At 36.2% G+C, this 19,543-nt stretch overlaps 1 protein-coding gene across 1 annotated transcript in view; it reads right to left on the reverse strand.

Annotated features, from left to right (window-relative positions):
- The window catches only part of C2CD6 (C2 calcium dependent domain containing 6), a 120,947-nt gene that overhangs the window by 4,868 nt on the left and 96,536 nt on the right, over window positions 1-19,543 (reverse strand). Inside the window, exons 13-16 of the mRNA XM_044670641.1 lie at window positions 17,819-18,307; window positions 13,935-14,001; window positions 9,929-10,035; window positions 6,576-6,653 (exon numbers count right to left, since the gene is read on the reverse strand). Coding sequence (XP_044526576.1) covers window positions 6,576-6,653; window positions 9,929-10,035; window positions 13,935-14,001; window positions 17,819-18,307 — 741 coding nt within the window. The remainder of the gene's footprint in view (window positions 1-6,575; window positions 6,654-9,928; window positions 10,036-13,934; window positions 14,002-17,818; window positions 18,308-19,543) is intronic.

A 19,543-nucleotide genomic window follows, 5' to 3' on the forward strand; every position in this document is an offset into this window, starting at 1 on the left:
AAATGATGATTGGTTCAGATCTTTCCTTTACAGTCACTTTATATATGTTAACATGGTCTTTTTTGTCCAGGGGCTTGATTTTCAAAGTAGCTTTTGAATGGGTTATTTTTGGTTTATTATACCAGCCATGTAGGTCTTGGATATCCTCTTCAAAACCAGTTTTTTCTACTTGTGGCAGCTGCATTAAATTGTGGTCTTTTTGTTCCCTTCTGAACACTAGTTTTGTTATTCTTTCTGTTGAATTGTTAAATAGGAACTCTTGGCTACTTTTTTTTGAGTTTTTTCCTCCTTGCTTTCCAACTCTTTCTCTTGAGTATTGCTTTTCATCTTCTCTTACCAATGATGGCTTTCTTTTATAACTATGAAAAGTAAAATATTCCCTCTCCAACTTTCTGGCTAGTTCTGTATTTGAAAACCTTTCATCAATAACCTCTTCTGAGACGTTTCTTGAAAGAGTTTTGTAACATGGCTTTTCTGAAGATTTTCCCAGAATTTGACTTAGTCCTTTCAGATCTGAGCTTAAAAATTTTAGTGGTCTGTCGCTAGAATTAATCAAAGTCAGGTTTTCATTGAGAGTACGGAACTCCTTTTCTGTGATTAGTCCCATATTTGAAAGTCTTTCTATGAAAAGGCTTTGAATACGTTTGCTTAAATCAGATTTGAGATGTACTAGTTCAGTTTCAGAGACAACTGATAACAGATCTTGTATAGATTGATTTGAAAGACTTCTTATATCACTGTCTCCAGATAAACTCCCTTCTGAATAATCTTGTTTCACTTCATGTGAAAATGGGATAGTTCTAATTTTGTATGGAGGCAGGTTTTGGTCTTTTTGCTCAGACTCTCTTTCTGAATATTTACTTCTTAGTAGATATTGTTGGAGGATTTCACTTATAAGGTCTCTTAACCTTATTTGCAAATTGCCATCATCTAATGAAGTTTGATTTGTAGTTGTGCTTTTGGTGGAACTGTCTGAAAAACTTCCTGAATAATCTTTGCTAGATATTTCACTCTTGAAAGAAGATGGTATTCCTATTTTATCATATATCAAATACAGGTTCTCAAAGATTTTTGGTAACTCCTCCTTAGGGATTTTTTCTGATCCTGAAAGTCTTTCTAAAAGAAAATCCTGGATGTGTTTGTTTAAATCAGCGGTCAGAAGTTCTGCTTCGGATCCTGATAAACACTCTTTGAAACTGGTATGCTTGGGGCGTGCAACAGATTTTACATTGATATCATCAGATTTATCAAGGACTTGTATTGTTTTAGCATGTTTTTCCTCATGATGTTCTTTATCATCTGCAATGAAATTGACTTGCTTTTCTTTTTCTACCTCTGCTTCTTTTAAGTGTAGTTCAGTAATATTCTCTGTGGGAAAATTGCTATAGACATTGCTTACAAAAGATTTTATGGATGTTCTATCTGACTCACTAAGTTTATGCATGATGTAAGTACTTGTATTGTCCAAAACAGAACTGAGATCTTTTTTTTCACTCTTTTCTCCATCTAATTTCTTCATCGAAGGTGAATCTTCTTTACGCTGTGGGAACTCTTCTATCCCTGGTGATCTTTCATCAGGAGAACCAATATCTGTTTCTACCCATGAACCCTGATAGTGATCTTTATCTAACTCTATCACACTGACTATGTTAGAATCTAAACCTGAATCTGAAGGAAATGCTTGTAAAAATATGTGCCTCACATAAGATTTAGATTTTGCTATATCTACTTCTAAATGTTTACTTTCATGTGATTCTTGACTCGTTGAAGCTAAATTACCATTCCAAACTGTGAGTGAATGCTGTAAGTCCAATTCTGTGACTGGTTCAGGGGAAATCTGTTCTACATGTTCCACATCCTCTGGTCTTTCAGATTTTTCTGCAGATACACTCTTTATTGTCCCCTCTGAACTCTTCTGAGAACATTCTTCTGGATGCTTCTTTTTGAAACTATGTTTCCTTCTACTTGACAAATCTCCCTCTACTGTAGTTGGCTGTTCTTCAGGCTCTTCAAATGTCTGAGAAATATGGCATTCTTCCACTTCCTCAGCTAATCCTACTATTTGATTTTCTGAAAGTATTTCTATATTCATTGCATCTTTTGAAAAAGATTTTGGACTTGGACTTAGTTTTCCTGAAAGTTCAATCTGTTCACTCTGCACAGTCTTGAGGTCATGTTTGGAAGATTTGGAACTTGAACTTGGCTTTCCTGAAAGCTCTTTCGCTTGTTCACTCTGAACAATCTTGAGATCATGCTTGGAAGATCTGGAACTTGAACTTATCTTTCCTGAAAGCTCAATCTGTTGTTCACTCTGCACAATCTTGAGTTCATGTTTGGAAGATCTGGAACTTAAACTTGGCTTTCCTGAAAGTTCATTCAACTGTTCACTCTGCACAATCTTGAGTTCATGTTTAGAAGACCTGGAACTTAAACTTGGCTTTCCTGAAAGCTCATTCAACTGTTCACTCTGCACAATCTTGATGGCATTTTTGGAAGATCTTGAACTTGGCTTTCCTGACAGCTCTTTCAGCTGTTCACTCTGCACAATCTTAAGGTCATGTTTGGAAGATTTGGAACTTGAACTTGGCTTTCCTGAAAGCTCTTTCACTTGTTCACTCTGAACAATCTTGAGATCATGTTTGGAAGATTTGGAACTTGAACTTGGCTTTCCTGAAAGCTCTTTCACTTGTTCACTCTGAACAATCTTGAGATCATGTTTGGACGATCTGGAACTTGAACTTATCTTTCCTGAAAGCTCAATCTGTTCACTCTGCACAATCTTGACTTCATGTCTGGAAGATCTGGAACTTGAACTTATCTTTCCGGAAAGCTCAATCTGCTCACTCTGCACAATCTTGAGTTCATGTTTGGAAGATCTGGAACTTAAACTTGGCTTTCCTGAAAGTTCAATCTGTTCACTCTGCACAATCTTGAGTTCATGTTTGGAAGACCTGGAACTTAAACTTGGCTTTCCTGAAAGTTCAATCTGTTCACTCTGCACCATCTTGAGTTCATTTTGGGAAGTTTTTGGACTTGAACTTGGCTTTTCTGAAAGCTCAATCTGTTCACTATGCACACTCTTCAGGTCATATTGGGAAACTTTTGGACTTGGACTTGGCTTTCCTGACAGCTCAATATGTTCACTATGCACACTCTTGAGGTCACTTTTGGAAACTTTTGGACTTGGACTTGGCTTTCCTGACAGCTCAAAATGTTCACTATGCACACTCTTGAGGTCACTTTTGGAAACTTTTGGACTTGGACTTAGCTTTCCTGAAAGCTCAGATTGTTCACTATGCACACTCTTGAGGTCATATTGGGAAACTTTTGGACTTGGACTTGGCTTTCCTGAAAGCTCAATATGTTCACTATGCACACTCTTGAGGTCACTTTTGGAAATTTTTGGACTTGGACTTAGCTTTCCTGAAAGCTCAGAATGTTCACTATGCACGCTCTTGAGGTCATATTGGGAAACTTTTGGACTTGGACTTGGCTTTCCTGAAAGCTCAATATGTTCACTATGCACACTCTTGAGGTCACTTTTGGAAACTTTTGGACTTGGACTTAGCTTTCCTGAAAGCTCAGATTGTTCACTATGCACACTCTTGAGGTCATATTGGGAAATTTTTGGACTTGAACTTGGCTTTCCTGAAAGCTCAATATGTTCACTATGAACACTTTTAAGGTCATATTGGGAGATTTTTGGACTTGAACTTGGCTTTCCTGAAAGCTCAATCTGTTCACTATGGACACTCTTGAGTTCATATTGAGAAACTTTTGGACTTGAACTTGGCTTTCCTGAAAGCTCAATCTGTTCACTATGAACACTCTTGAGTTCATATTGAGAAACTTTTGGACTTGAACTTGGTTTTCCTGAAAGCTCAATATGTTCACTATGAACACTCTTGAGATCACTTTTAGAAACTTTTGGACTTGAACTTGGCTTTCCTAAAAGTTCAATTTGTTTGCTCTGTATGAGCTTGAGTTCATTTTGGGAAAACTTTGGACTCGGAGTAGGCTTTCCTGAAACTTCAATCTGTTCACTCTGCATGAGCTTGAGTTCATTTTGGGAAAACTTTGGACTCAAACTAGGCTTTCCTGAAAGTTCAATCTGTTCGCTCTGCATGAGCTTGAGCTCATTTTGGGAAAACTTTGGACTCAAACTAGGCTTTCCTGAAAGTTCAATCTGTTCACTCTGCATGAGCTTGAGTTCATTTTGGGAAAACTTTGGACTAAGACTAGGCTTTCCTGAAAGTTCAATCTGTTTGCTCTGCATGAGTTTGAGTTCATTTTGGGAAAACTTTGGACTCGGAGTAAGCTTTCCTGAAAGTTCAATCTGTTCGCTCTGCATGAGCTTGAGCTCATTTTGGGAAAACTTTGGACTCAGAGTAGGCTTTCCTAAAAGTTCAATCTGTTCGCTATGCATGAACTTGAGCTCGAGCTCATTTTGGGAAAACTTTGGACTCAGAGTAGGCTTTCCTGAAAGTTCAATCTGTTCGCTCTGCACGAGCTTGAGTTCATTTTGGGAAAACTTTGGACTTGAACTTATCTTTCCTAAAAGTTCAATCTGTTCGCTCTGCACAAGCTTGAGCTCATTTTGGGAAAATTTTGGAGTTGAAATTGGCTTTCTTGAAAGCTCAATTTGTTCACTCTGCACAAGCTTGAGCTCATTTTGGGAAAATTTTGGAGTTGAAATTGGCTTTCTTGAAAGCTCAATCTGTTCACTCTGCACTATCTTGAGTTCATTTTGGGAAAATTTTGGAGTTGAAGTTGGCTTTCTTGAAAGCTCAATCTGTTCACTCTGCACTATCTTGACATCATGTTTGGAAAATTTTGAACTTGTACTTATCTTTCCCAAAACCTCAATCTGTTCACTCTGAATATTCTTAATGTCAATTTTTGAAGATTTGGAATCTGAAATTTTCTTTCCTGAAAGGTCAGTCTGTTCATTTTGAGCACTGTCACATATATCGGTATCCGAGTTATCTAATGATGTGTCATCGGCCAGAAAAGTCTGGGTTTTCTTTTGTACCTCAATCTCCATGATGAATGTTGGTTGTGCAAATAATTCTTCTGAAAGGTCATTCAAGTCATCATTTAAAATTGATTTTAGAACCATTGTTTTTTGTAATTTTTCCAGACTTGGTTGAAGATCTAACAGTTCTGAAAGGAGGTCATCCTGTCCTTTCCCAATCAAATCTATATCTATACTAAAGGATGTTTCTTCACCTATACTTTCCATAGAAAACTTTGATAGTCTTCTTTCTAACTCCTCTTCGGTATCTAGAGATTTTATTGTAAAGATGTCAGGATTGGACTCCCAGGAAGCATGTTCTGAATTTACTGTTAAGCTTGATAACACTGGTGGATAAGGAGGGTCTTGATCTTCATGCTCTATAATCTCTGCATTTGTTGAATCCTTTTTAACAACTGTACAAATAGGCACATGTTGAATTCTTTGGTCACCATCGGCTTCAACTGGAATATCAAGTATATTCCTTAAAAAAGGCTCAAACCTTTCCCTATTAATCATGGGTTTCTGGCACTGAAATATTAAAAACAAAATAAAAACAACAGATTAAACACCATTGAAATATTTTGAAGCATTTCATGAATTTGAATTTATAAAACATTTCCTCATCATCTAATTTCCTCTAAGTATATTCTTCTAAATGAGACTGAAAGCATAATTAAGAAAAAATACTGCTTTTAAGGTTAAAAAGACAGAAAATTTACATTTTTGCTTTAATTTTATTTGGCTCCCAGGGGTAAAAAAACCACTCCATATGTATATATTTGATGAACCAATCCATAATGCCTAAAATCATATTCTTTTTTCAACATAAAGTTTCCATTGCAGGGCTTTAAAAGTAAATTCAATTAAAAATATTACCTATGTTTGATTTGATAGTAACTGACACCATAAATGAGTCCTATAAGCATAAAATAGCCTACACTGTAATAGAAACATAAGTTGACTCTGAAATGCAAAATAGGCTTTTGGATATCCTTAAAAATTTCATAAAGGCAAATGTAAAGTCATGTGGACATCTGACCTCAAGGCATGGTGTCCCAAGTAATTAATGTGCTCTATTTAACTTGCACTTAAAATGTGATACCATATCCTGGGTTATCTGAGGAGGCTTAAATTCATCTAGCAATTGTAAAGGAGGGTGCCAAAACAAGTTTTGTGAAAACAACAATATTTTAATGTTGTGTAGGCAGTTTGGTAATGCCAACAAAGAAAACATTACCAAAAAGAGCAAATGAAATATTCCATCAGTAAAGAACTCACATCATGTAATATATATTTTAATTTTTAAAAAATAGAAAATAGATAAACTAATGCTTGCTTTATTTTCAATTAGCATATAAGAGTTTTATCAGTTATATATTTTGAATCAATAAGAAAGCAATATAATCAAATAAACAAATCAATAAACATTTACGTGCCTACTATGTACCAGGCACTATGCTAAGTGCTACTTTTTACTTTATATGCCTAAAATATGTATAGAAATGAACTAGAAAAGATAAATGTAATGGTTGATAACGTATGATAAGTGAGGACTCACCCCTTGAAATGGTGGCATGCCTTCAGGACGTGCTTGTCTAAAAGGGTTGTCCTCTACATATGTATTCTTAATAACAACCTTGGGGGAAAAAAGAAGTTCAAGTTTTAGACTACAGAATTCCTCTCAGGGATCATTGAACTCTTTTATGATAATACTTATTCCCAGTAAAAAGGTAACTTTAAATTTAAGAGTATTTTTCACACACAGAAACATCAGCATGGTAGGTTTTTCCAATGATCTTTATCATTGGAAAATTCTTTATCAGAATAAAGATTATGGCTATGTCTTTTAAAAATATTTTAGCTTAAGTCTTCCTATTAAGTCTGTGAGCTTAAATCATACACCAAGGAAAAGGCTATTATCATTTTAAAAACCAAAACAAAACTGCACACCAATTCATGAAGAAGAAAAAAATGCAATGTGACTAAAAGACTTTGAAAAACTCTTGATGATGATGAACTAACAGACATTGTGCCAAGATGAGTTTTTCCATGAATCATGATTCACAACAGAGAAAAGAGAGAATTGAAATAGTCCTAACAATCTTTGAGTATATTCTACTCAATGCTATTAAGAACTGTCAAGATAGTTGTTATGGAGAATTGGAGTTATCTAACTATCAATATACATCCATGATCCTGTCTACATGTGAAAAAAAAACACTTCTTGTTTGTATAACGCATATTACTTTTTTTTTCAGAGCACTTTCTCATGTATTTTATACATTTGATGTGTAGAGTTGAACTGGGAGAGGAAATACCTTTACATACTAGGTTAGTTAAATTAGCAATGCATTAAGTGAACCTGGATATAATAATAACTCACATTTGAATAGTACTTTAAGGTTTGCAGAGCACTTTCCTCATTGTAATTATGTGAAGTAGATAGTGGAAGTAGTATTATTCCCAACTTACTGAAGAGGAAATTGAAATGTGAAGTGACTTGCTCAGGTTCACCCAGCTCTAGAGTCTGAAGTGGGATTCAAGGCCAGATCTGCCCTTTACAATTCATCACTCATTCTTCTTCATTATAGTATTTCTCCAATTAATATAAATGGATCAAGTTTTATTTCAATAGTATTAAACAACTGATAGTATGACCCTGTTCAAAACTTTCACTGACTCACCAATACCTAGATAATAAAATCCTGCCTCTTTAACTTCACATTCTAGAGGAATATTTATCCTAGTCACATTTCTCCACTCCTCACCATACATTCAGTGACCAACCCAACCCCAAGCAGTGGGGAAACAATGATCTCTAGAAGCATAGCTCTCAGTGTGGCAAACAGATTAGCCTTTTGGCCATTCTATCTCTAACCACTGTTCTTTCTAGTAACTGGACTCTTGCCTTATTTCTGAAAAGCAAGCCTTGGACATGTGCCCCAGTTTCAATAATTGGGTCCCTGTATTGTTTTTCCAAATCTAAGATCTTCCTTGGTTTCTTGCAAGTAAATTTTGTGTAATATTTTTTAACAGAGAGGTTTAAGCTTCATTCTACTTTCAAATAAAATCATACGTTTCAGGTAGAAACTAAGAGTAGTGACAAGGGCAGGGTGAAAGACCGTATTTATGTTTGTAAATATAGGAGTGTGCATAAGGAGGTGCGGAGGTGAGAGCAGTCAAGAAAGATCTTATAACCCTAGCCATAGTGATATGAAGTCTATCTCCCTACTCTTCCAGTTAATTATATAAGTAACTGATCTCCATTTCTTTCTCCTTTCCCCTTCTTTTTTGTATTTATATCATGTCCTTACACAAACAAAATACTTTTGTTCTTATAGTCAATGTATTTTCTGTAAAACAAATCAATTCCATGTAATAACATTTTGTGCTTGATGTTATCTAGAGCTCAGATATCTTAATCTTGACCTAGGTTCAATTCAACTAAATCACGACCTTTGTGGTTCGAGCATAAAATATAAAGTACCAGTTCTCAGACATACTTCAATATCAGATTTCAAACCAGCTGTCAAACCATTGCAAGTTATGTAACTTGAATTTTAATTTCAGCTCTATAACTTAGAACTTAACTTCTCTGAGTCTGTTCATATGTAAAATGGGGGTATTATTCTTTTTTTATTATACTTTTTAAAAAATAAATTTATTTTATTTTTTTTCCATAAAAACTTATTTTAATTTTATTTTTTTAAGTTTTATTTTTTTCCCTATGGTTACACGATTCTTGTTGTCTCTCTCCCCTGTTCCCTCCCCCTACCTGAAGTTGACAAGCAATTCCCCCCTGGGTTATACATATATTATCACTCAAAACCTATTTCCACATTATTCTTTTTTGAAATAGAGTAATCTTTTAAAACCAAAACCAAATGTGGATATTATTCTTGATAAACAAGACCTGCCCGTGTGCCCCAATTCCATTAGCTAAGTCCCTGTCTAAGACCTTCAAGTAAACTTTCTATAGCATTTTTAAACCTCTTGTAGTGAAAATCCTTTGTAAGCCTTAGAGTGTTACTTCAGTTTTTAATATTGTCATATTTTTTAGGATGAAGGTGACTTATTGAGGTGTGTTGTGTGCAGTGGCATATTGGTGGTGGGGTGTGCTTGCCTCTTTGCTTATTGAAACTCTTAAATAGTTGAACTGCAAAGTAGGTTTCTATCAAGGCTGAATAGCTTGTCCTTATTAAGTTCATCTGAATGTACCCCACCTTGCTCCCCACCCCCTACACTTCTTGAAATAATTATTCTTTGAGGTCTATCCTATGGGACAGCCTTAGAGATCTTTAGTAGCTGAATACTTTTGGATGAGTTTTTAATCGTGGCTATATATTTACCAGAGACTCTTGAACATTAAAAAGCCTTCAAAACCCAAAGGAATGGATCTTTATTCATAAAATTTCAGGTAATAGTAGTTTAATATTTCTTGATATGTAGACTTCCTGATACCACCAAAACGACAATGACAACATTTAGACTTCCACTCTGATTTCTTGGGTATGCTATTCAATATCATATAAGAACATCCTATATTTTCTGTCACATACTATATATTAGAGGTCTATTGTAATTATTAAGCAATACCTTATTCCATCTGCAAATACCCAAACAACAAATGCTTATTAACATTTGTCTTATTCATACGTTCTTTTGTAAGGTTTTTAGGAAGATCTTTGCTTTGGCAGATCACTTTTAGTAAAGTTTAGGTCAAACTAAATTTTAAAGAATAAACTAGTTAAAACCAGTGGAAATACACATCAGCCATGGGGGGAATGGGGAATTGGGGTGGGGGGGCGAAGGGGAAAGTAAGAGCATGAATTATGTAACCATGTTAACTTTTAAAAAAAATAAATATTAATAAAAAAGAATAAACTAATAGGATTATTAATCTCCATTTACCTCTTTTGCTTCATCTTCACTCTTCTCACTTACTGTTTCCTTATCCTTGCTCTTATCTTCTTCAATGAAGCTAATATTTTCGTCAGTTCCACCCCTGTTAAGCCGAACTAGAAAATAATTAAGAAATAATTAGTCAATTTTGATTGCAATATTAGCATATCATATAGCAGCTGTGAGAAGCTCTGTTATGTAACAGAAGGTATACTGGGTCCGTAGACAGAAGCCCAAACACTTCATAGCTGTGTAATTGCAGGCAAGTCACTGAGTTTACACAGTGCATGTAGGAATTACTGAAAAGACTTATGCATGTGGGAGTCTGTGAATATACACAAGTATATACATATATATATATATAAATGTACAACATAATATGTGCAGCCATGTGTATGTACACATCATGATATATGTATACAGATAATATGTACATATGTGTATGTGTGTACACATATATTTGCGTGCAAATAAATATATATATATATATATGCACACGTCTTCTTAGTAATTCTTGCACATACTGTGCAACAGTCAATTGATGACTGGAACTATGGGGTTTGTTTTTGTATGCCCAGTACCTAGCTTAATGCCTCCTTGCTCATAGTTGACACTGAATAATGTTAACAGAATAGTTGATTTTCAAAAACATTGTTGGCTGTTGGTATTTAAAAGGGAGCATACTCAATTTTGTAGAGTACTAACTTTTATAGTACCCAGCATGGTGTCATGTAACTGTAGTCATTTAGCACATAGTCTTTAATAATATAGATGGAAAAGTAGGTGGGAGAACATGGGAAGGGGTATTATAAAGGAGCCTAGGGGCAGCTAGGTGGCTCAATGGATGTTAAGCAGGCCTGGAAATAGGAGATCCTGGGTTCAAATCCTGCCTCAGAAACTGCCTAGTTATGTAAACTGAGGCAAGTCACTTGACCCCAATTGCCTAGCATTTACCATCCTTTGGAATCAATACTTAGTATTGATTCTAATATGGAAGGTAAAGGTTGAAAAAAAGGAAGCATAGGGGTGGAGGTGTAAGTGACTATGATATGTGTGTGTATGTGTGTGTGTGTGTATATATGTATATATATTCCTACAGTTGTCATCTTAAATCATTACTTGCAGAATTGAAACCACTTTGATTTAGTCTTATATTAAACAAAACTCAACCTTGACAAAATACTAAAAAAGACCCTACTCTATTTCTGATTGACAAATTCCAGACTGGTCAGACTGTTTCTACTTCTTCAGCTATTCAAAATAGCAGATGATTTAATTGTATTTCAGTGTATCTTTAAAATTAGGTTTCTGCCCACTCTGCTTACAGTCCCCTCTTTTTAAATCAACCAAATAACAGCTATTTTGATATCCGGCCATCTTTCACTATGTATAGCTGTTCAGACAAATGAGTTTGAAATAGGATTGTTTCAAAACTATCACCTCTAGTACTTTATTGTTACTGATCTCAATTCTGTTTGATTAATCTAATTCCATATCACCCAAGCAGTAATTAATCAGGCTTGAGGGCTATCACCTTCATAGGTGCTGGACTGTACATAAATCCTCATGTGAAGGTTCTGCTAATTTAAAGGATCATTTTGAGCATGTTATTTAGGGATCTCTAAAACTCTGTAATACTACGTTTGCATAAAATACTTTATTTTATTACTTTAAAATTTCTTAATGCACTAATGTAACCTATTGGTTTAAGTTGTTGTTATTCACTTATGACTCTAGCCCAAACCTGCAAGTAAAGAAACCAATTGAGTGTGTCATGAAACTACTTTAAATCTATGTTTTAATACTTTCAAGATAGAAAGAAGTGATAGAGAAACCCTAAAATTCACAGGAGACAGATTCTGAAAGAAAGAAGCAAGCCTTTAAGACTCATGTTTTCATATATCTAAAGGCACATATACAAAGTATGGCTAAAAAGCAAGATGAATTAGAAACTCTAATGCAAGGAAACAAATTTAACTTCATGAATGCACTGAAACTTGGTAGGAGACTCATCACTGCAATAAGGCTATGAAAAGTTTTGTCTAATTCAAAAGGAACTTTTTTCTCAGTCATAATCCTTGAAAAAGCTGACTACATTCATTGCCTCCACTTTGTCTCTTCTTACGCTTCAACCTTTTATAATCTGATCTCGGAATTCAGCTAAAACTGCTCTTTCTAAAGTTACCAATCATTTCTTAATTACAAAATCTGATGGGTTTCTGTCTTAATTTGTTTGGCATCTCTGCTAACTTTGACACTGCTGGCCCTCTCTGTTAAGAATGATCTGACCACGTAATGTTCCTATATAACAATTCCAGTAGTTTCCTTAGCCATTTTAAAACCCTGCACAACCTGGCCCAAACCATGGCTGTCCTCTCATTGGATGTCTCCATGAAAAGGCTAGGTAAATATTTGTGAGATATATAGAATACCTGGGAATTTTTCCTTAGGTATGGGATGGATTTTTGAATAGCTTTCCAACTCTCCTTTGATTCTGTGACTAGGACATAGTAGGCTTGGGATAGATGGAGATAATATAGGGAGAAGTACCTGGAAAAAGTAGTTTCACTTCAGGAGGGTGCAACTCTGGACTAGAAAGATCAGAGCAGCAGAAGATGTGAATTTGCTTACATAAGATTATGGATCCTTGCCTATGATGACGAAGGGCTATGTTGATGACAGTGTTTGCTCTCCAAAAAAAGGAGAAAAGTTATTGGAGAAAGGAACAAATTTTGGAACAGAAGACTAAAGCTCCAAGGACCAAACTGAACTCATACCTGGCACCAGCTTTGTAGCTCTATTACAGGATAGCAAAGGATTAGGAATACACAGAAAATACTGTATAACTAACTTGGTTCTGTGCCAGATCTGATATCAAAGGCCCTGTACTTTGGGAACCAGCAATGCTCTAAGGATCCAATTAAGGTAACACTAGCCCTTTGAGATCTCAATCTTTCTAACTCTAGGCACAGTATCTAGGCCCAGCAGTTTCAGCCAGAATGGACTTCTTACTATTCTCCAAAGTTGACATTCCATCTCCTACCTCTATGTCTTTACTTAGGCTAACCCTTATGACAAGATTGCACTCACTCCTGGTTTCTGCCTCTCAGAATCCTGATCACCTTTTTTTTCCCAGCTCTTGTTGCCAGTGAAGCCTTACCTTATCCTTGTGATGGCAAATCTTTTAGAGAACATTATGCCCCCTTCCCTCCTCTCCAGGCACACCACACCCCAAACAGGGGAGGGAGGAAGCACTCTCATTGGACTACTTGATAGAGGGGTGGGTGATGTGGAAAAATGTCAGACACGCCTGGAAAGGGGGAAGGGAGCAGCTCTGCCCTTCTAGTAATAAACTCTGGGGCGGGGCACCCATAGAGAGCTGCAGTGATCCAGGGGAGCGGTGATGGCCACAGGTGCATTTATCTTTCCTATTAACTGCTATTAAAATTTAAAAAAATTAATTTCCAGGGGGCTAAGTAATATCTTTTCTGGAAAGGGGGCGGTAGGCCAAAAAAGTTTGGGAACCATTGATCTAAAGGGAGAGTCAATTCAAAGTAAACCACTACTCTTGGGAAGCTGCCTCTGCTCTAAGTCATGTTCCACTTACACATTCACAATACTTCTCTGTACCTTTCCCCTCTGTCTACTCTAGAAACACAAATACTTTTTCCCCATGGCATGTTCTTGCCTCTCAGCTACCTTACAACTTTTCAATATAGCTAGTTTGCTAGTATCTTGAATTTGATTTCATAATGTTATTAAACAGTGTGGTAGAAGACTACTAAGATAGATTTATTGATTTTCCTTTTATTTGATTATTCAAAATAGTTGGGCTTCCCTTCAATACTTTAATTTCATGTTATTTTATTCCATTTATTTAGTATAATAAACAAAACCTCTGTTTTTTAACTCAAAACTAGATAAGAAGGCTTATGTTTTGAATTCTGGTTTCAGATTTTACCAGAACAATGATTTAAATATTATAATAAGTATTAATGTATTAGCAATAATGTACCTGTATTTGAGGGCAATACTTGAGTTTCATTTGAAATATTGAAAGAAACATGTCGAGGAAGAGTCATCTGAAGCAGACAAGAAAAAGTGAAGAGAAATATCATTCGTATTACATTTTTTAACAACTTAGCATTATCCTATGACTGAAAGTTTACAAAAATTAACCTTTTTATATTTTACACAAATAGGGAAAAAATCCAGCTAAAATTTCACTTCTTGATCTAGCACACTGGACTAGAATATTGAGTTTGGAGAGTACTGTTAAGGAAGGTTAGACAGAGTGGAGGAAGTGATGCTGCTTTTTAGATTAGGGATATATAACCATTCTCCAAAACCTAGAAAAAATTTTAACTGAAAGAGGAAAAAAATTAAGGAATGACCATCATTATCATAACAGACCTCTGAACCATGAAAAAAAATAAATATATACAAGAGTAGCGTTAGGTCATATCTGGCAGCAATGCTAAGATTTTAAATTTCTATTATTTATAATATCAAAAATATAGCCATTAGCATACCAAAGTGTACTTTCTTTTTGCCACTCCCCAATTGATAGGCACTCTCAGTTTCCAATTCTTTGCCACTACGAAAAGAGTTGCTAAAAATCTTTTTGTAAGGTTGGTCCTTTTCCCTTATCTTTGATCTCTTTGGGATAAAGAACCAGTAGTCTTATTGCTGGGACAAAGAGTATGCATAATTTTATGGCCCTTTGTGTTCTGGATTGCTCTCTAGAATTACTGTATTAGTTCACAGTTCTACCAACAGTGTATTAATGTCCCAAATTTTCCCATATCTCAAACATTTATCATTTTTGTTTTTGGTCAGTTAGTCAATCTGATACGGGTGAAGTATATGTCAGAGTTGTTTTAATTTGCATTTTTTCCAATCAATAGTGATTTGGTGGATTTTTTTCACATGACTATAGATAGTTTTCATTTTTTCCTTTGAGAACTGCCTTTTCATATCTTGATTCTGATTTGTGTTGGTTATTTAATCTCTTTGAGCCTCAATGTCCATATCTGTTAAATGGGGCATTAACACTTGTTCTCACAGAGTTATTTTTATTTTGAAAAAGTATTTCTATTTATTTCTTTAAATATTTCCCAATTATATATAAAATTTTTTCCAAATTATTTTAATATTTTTTGATTTCCCAATTATCTCCCTCCTTTTTGCCCCATCCCCTCCTTGAGAAGACAAGCAATTTATTTCAATTATACATGTCTCTCATAGGGTTATTGTGAGGAAAACACTATATAAATGGAGCTATTCCCAGAAAAGTTAGGATGATTATCTGAATGATAAATGGAACATTTTCAGAATGCAACCAATGGGAATGTAACCACAAATACAATTTCACCAGGTTAATAAAGAGGACTGTTTAAAAAGTAGTTTCAGGGGGCAGCTAGGTGGCTTAGTGAATTGAGAGTCAGGCCCAGAGGGAGGAGGTCCTGGGTTCAAATGTGACCTCAGACATCTCTTAGCTATGTGACTCTGGGCAAGTCACTTAGCTCCCATTGCCTAGCCTTTACCACTCTTCTGTCTTGGAACCAATAATCAGTATTGATTCCAAGATGTAAGGTAAGGGTTTTATTTTTTTTAAAGTAGTCTCAATTTATAAGACAAAAAAAAAAAAAAAAAAACAACTAACAGATTGTAAGCTATCAAACCATAAACTCCTTGAGGATGGGAACCATGTCATAGTTCCCCGAACACTCCCTTCTTCTAAACTTCCCTATTTCTTCCAAAAGCACCACTGTCCTTCCAGTATTCTCAGCATTATCCTCAACTCCTCACTCTTCCTCAACCCACAAACTCAATCAAATCACCAACTTTCTTCACAACATCTCTTGAAACCAACTGTTTCTCTCTACTGAGTTACCACCATTCAGGCCCTCACTTCACCTCACTTAGATTAACTCAATACCCTCTTAATTGATTTTCCTTTTCTAAGACTCTAGGCATTCTCACTTTTATTAAAATTAAAGTTTTTAAAATACAAAAGATACATTCATTGAATTAATAGCCAATTAGTTTTAAAGTATCCAAACACAACGGCCATTTATATTCACCTTTAAATATTATTTAAAACTACTAGAGTATTTAGGAAATTTCTTTTCATTTTTATAGGTTTGAATTTTCAAGTCTAAAAATGTGGAGGTTCATTTTCTTCTGAGTATTTAAAAAATTAAAACCACCAAAATTGACTTCATTCACAGAAGATTCTTGGAGCCCTCTAGAAAGGTCCTTGAGGCCAAGCCCAACCCACTGGATTTCCTTCAAGAGAAGACTGGTGGAAATGACAGGGCTGTCAGTCTGTCAGCTGGAGCTGGGAAAGCTTTTAGTCATAAAGAAATCTGGGATGACCAGGAAGCAGCACACAGAGCACTCTCTGTGGGCATACCATGGTGGCACCACCCCCAAGAGTTCATTACTAGAAAGGCAGAGTGATTCAGACAGAGCTGCTCCCCTCCCCGTCTCTACATTCACCGAGGACACTCCTTACTTCACTTGCCCCTCTGCCCAGCATTCTAATATGTGGGGTAAGTGGGGGGCAGAGTGTACCTCGCACTTGGTGGGGGGAAGGGGCATGGGGCACAGGGCACAGTGTATGGTCTCTGGGGCAGGAAGGCATGCCACTCGGTCTGGGGGTGGGGGTGGGGATGGGGCCTGGTACTCCATTTCTGTTCACCATCACCGTTCTAAACTATACTACATTCTAACCGTCATGCAGGAAATAGGCTGGAAAATAAAAACCCTGAGATGTAGTGGAGCTTGAAATTCCAAGAAATACTTTACATATAAATTAACTTTCATTTATAATCCTAGAATTTAGATGTTGATGATCTGGAAGCCTAGTTGAGGAGGGAAGATAGGGCATGTAAGCTAAAGAATGAAACTATAAATAGGTGTCCTATGGTAATCTCTTGTAAACTGACATTAGGCCAAATGCCAAATATCCTTTAGCATTTATTATATGAGGTTGTGTTTTGTCCTATCATGGACTCTCTCAAGGTGGGAGTCTTGTCTTGATCATGATTCTCCCAGCAATTAGCCATTTTTTTGGAGTCCACTGAGTGAATATATCTTCTGCCCCATGTGTTTGGTTACTATGCCCTCATTTCAACCCTCCTCAGAGTTCCATATCCCCAGATTTTGGCAAACTGGGGAGAAAAAAATGAGCAAGGGACTGAATTCATCTTGCTGGACTGGAGTATTTTTCCCATAATATCAGTGTTGAATAAGATAATTTCTCCTTTAATTCTTATAGGAAAAGCCATCAAGTCCATTCCCCTCACTTTATGTGTCTTAAATGAGATCCCAAGTCTCCTTGCTTTCAGTCTAGAGCTATTTCCTTTGACATCACACTGTCCCTAAGACTATCTTATCGTATTAATTCAAATAAAGATGGAAAGTATTAAGCAAAAAAAAAAATAATAAATTGGCCATTTTAAGGTAGGTTCTATACTAACTACTGTTTCATTCATACCTCATTCTTAAACTATAAACCATACCCATTTATAACACCGAAAAAGTTTGTAAGTGCTTCCAACAAAATAACACAAAGAAAATTATTGTTAAAACATCCCCAAGTTTGAATTTCCCTACATATCCATGACTTTCCCACTTGATTTTCCTGAAAGTCCTAAAATTTCACAAGAAACTATTTTTAGCAGGTACTAGAATGATTAGATCATTTTGCTGTTGCCTCCTCCAAAATTCAGTTGACCCTTGTAATGTGGCTTTAGTAAGATTAGAATGTCAAGTCTGAAAAAATGTATGTCTTAGAAAATAGAAATGTTTTCCATTTGTTTTTCATTTAAGGGTTTTTTTTTTTAAAGTAGTTGCGCAGTTAATGTGCAATCCTAATATGAACATAGATACCTTTGAGGCTGCATCAATATCTTTTAGATCCTGGAGCTCTTTGAATCCTAAGCTTTTTCTGCTTTCTTGTTTAAAACTTTGCCTTTTTGATTCTAATCCACCTTCATCTGTGCTCTTCTTTTTTCTATCTGGGCTTAAAATGATACTTTTCAACCTTGTTTCTGATTGCAATAGTTCAATTTTCTCTAGGCTCATACGACTCTGCCTTAGCTTTACTTCTGATGAAGGTGAGCCTGTGAACGGTTTTTCTGACGTGTCTCCTTCAGGTTCAGTCACTTCATGTACTGGCTTATCTCTTCCATCTATAGATTCTACAAATGTATTTTTCCCTTTTAATGAAACAGGAGGTAAAGGGGTACTTTCCTCAGGAGGAAGGCTTCCATTTTTTGTTTTAGCATCCTCTTGAATAAACAAATGTGAAACTGCAGGCTCTGTTCTCTTTTCTACCAGTGGCAGGCTCTTCTTAACTTCAGGTGTTTTGACAGGCAACTAGGAAGAATTGAATGAAACTACTTAGTATTCACTGGTAATTAGCATCAAAATTAAATATTACTAAATATTATTCACACCCTTTAACATAGCAAATAATCCTATTGTTAAGTAGTTGTAATTAATGTGCTAAATGTGAGAGATCAATTGCATAAAGCCTTAATAAGATGACTATTCTCCATTAGCCTGAGATCTGTCTATCCCCTCCCCCAAAAAGAGATCATGCTACTTTATATAATTTTAATTTTCACATAAATTTCTATAGATTCTAAAAGATAAAAGTTAATCAATTCCCTTGCTCAAATTTAGTGCAGAACACTTGTAGATCTCCAGTATATGGAGGCCCAATTTATGTACATACTTTACATATGAATGGATACCCTGGGATGCCCAGTAGCCATAGGAAACTCCTCTCCTGCTGGTGTGATCATGGTTCTTTCTTCCTTCCCCTTATCCCTGGTATGCTCTGCCGGGCTCCATCCCAATCCACAGCTCCACCCTCAAAAGCAGCTCCACCTTTCCTTCTCACTACTATTATATCAGCCCCTGGAAGGGCCTCCTTGGAAACATCCCATTTCCTTCACCCTGGAAGGTCCCATTCTACTTCCCTGAATCACAGCGCCTCCCTCGCTCCCTAAGCCCCTGTGATGAAATGCCCAGGGGGACGTGACTTGGTTTAACTTTCAGTCTAACAGAAATCTTACTTTTGTGCTTTGAGCACAACAAAGCAAAAGAGAAAATTTATGTCTAATGTGCTTTGCAAATGTGAAAGCACTATATAAATCCCAGTAGCTATTAGCACCTCTGTGAAGGTCTTCAGTCTTTTCCCTAGAAGATCTAAATGAAAAGGAGTATGGGGGCTGGGGTAAGAGCTAGGGCAGAGCTTTCCTATCCCGTTTTCCTAATCTTACTATCAATAAAAACCTTAAAAAAAAAACCTCAAAAATGTTGTGTGCTTGGCTTCAGGGATAGTCAGGGGAGAAGCGGGGAGACTGTTTTGTTCTACAGTTGGACCTGGGAATAGAGTCACCCTGGTTGGAAGCAACAGGTGTTGGCGGTAGAAAAGGAAGCAGGCAAGCCTGGGAAGAAAAGAAAAGTGGTGGTGGGAAGTTGGCCTAGGACTTGGGTGAGGTTTTCAGTGATGACACTGGTGGGGTTGTCCCAGGCCCCTACAGTCCCTTACCCCCAAACCCCTTAAATGCTCTCCACCCCCAGGTCACTTTTCATGCCTCACCC

The sequence above is a fragment of the Gracilinanus agilis genome, chromosome 3, assembly GCF_016433145.1.
Source record: "Gracilinanus agilis isolate LMUSP501 chromosome 3, AgileGrace, whole genome shotgun sequence".
NCBI lineage: Eukaryota > Metazoa > Chordata > Mammalia > Didelphimorphia > Didelphidae > Gracilinanus > Gracilinanus agilis.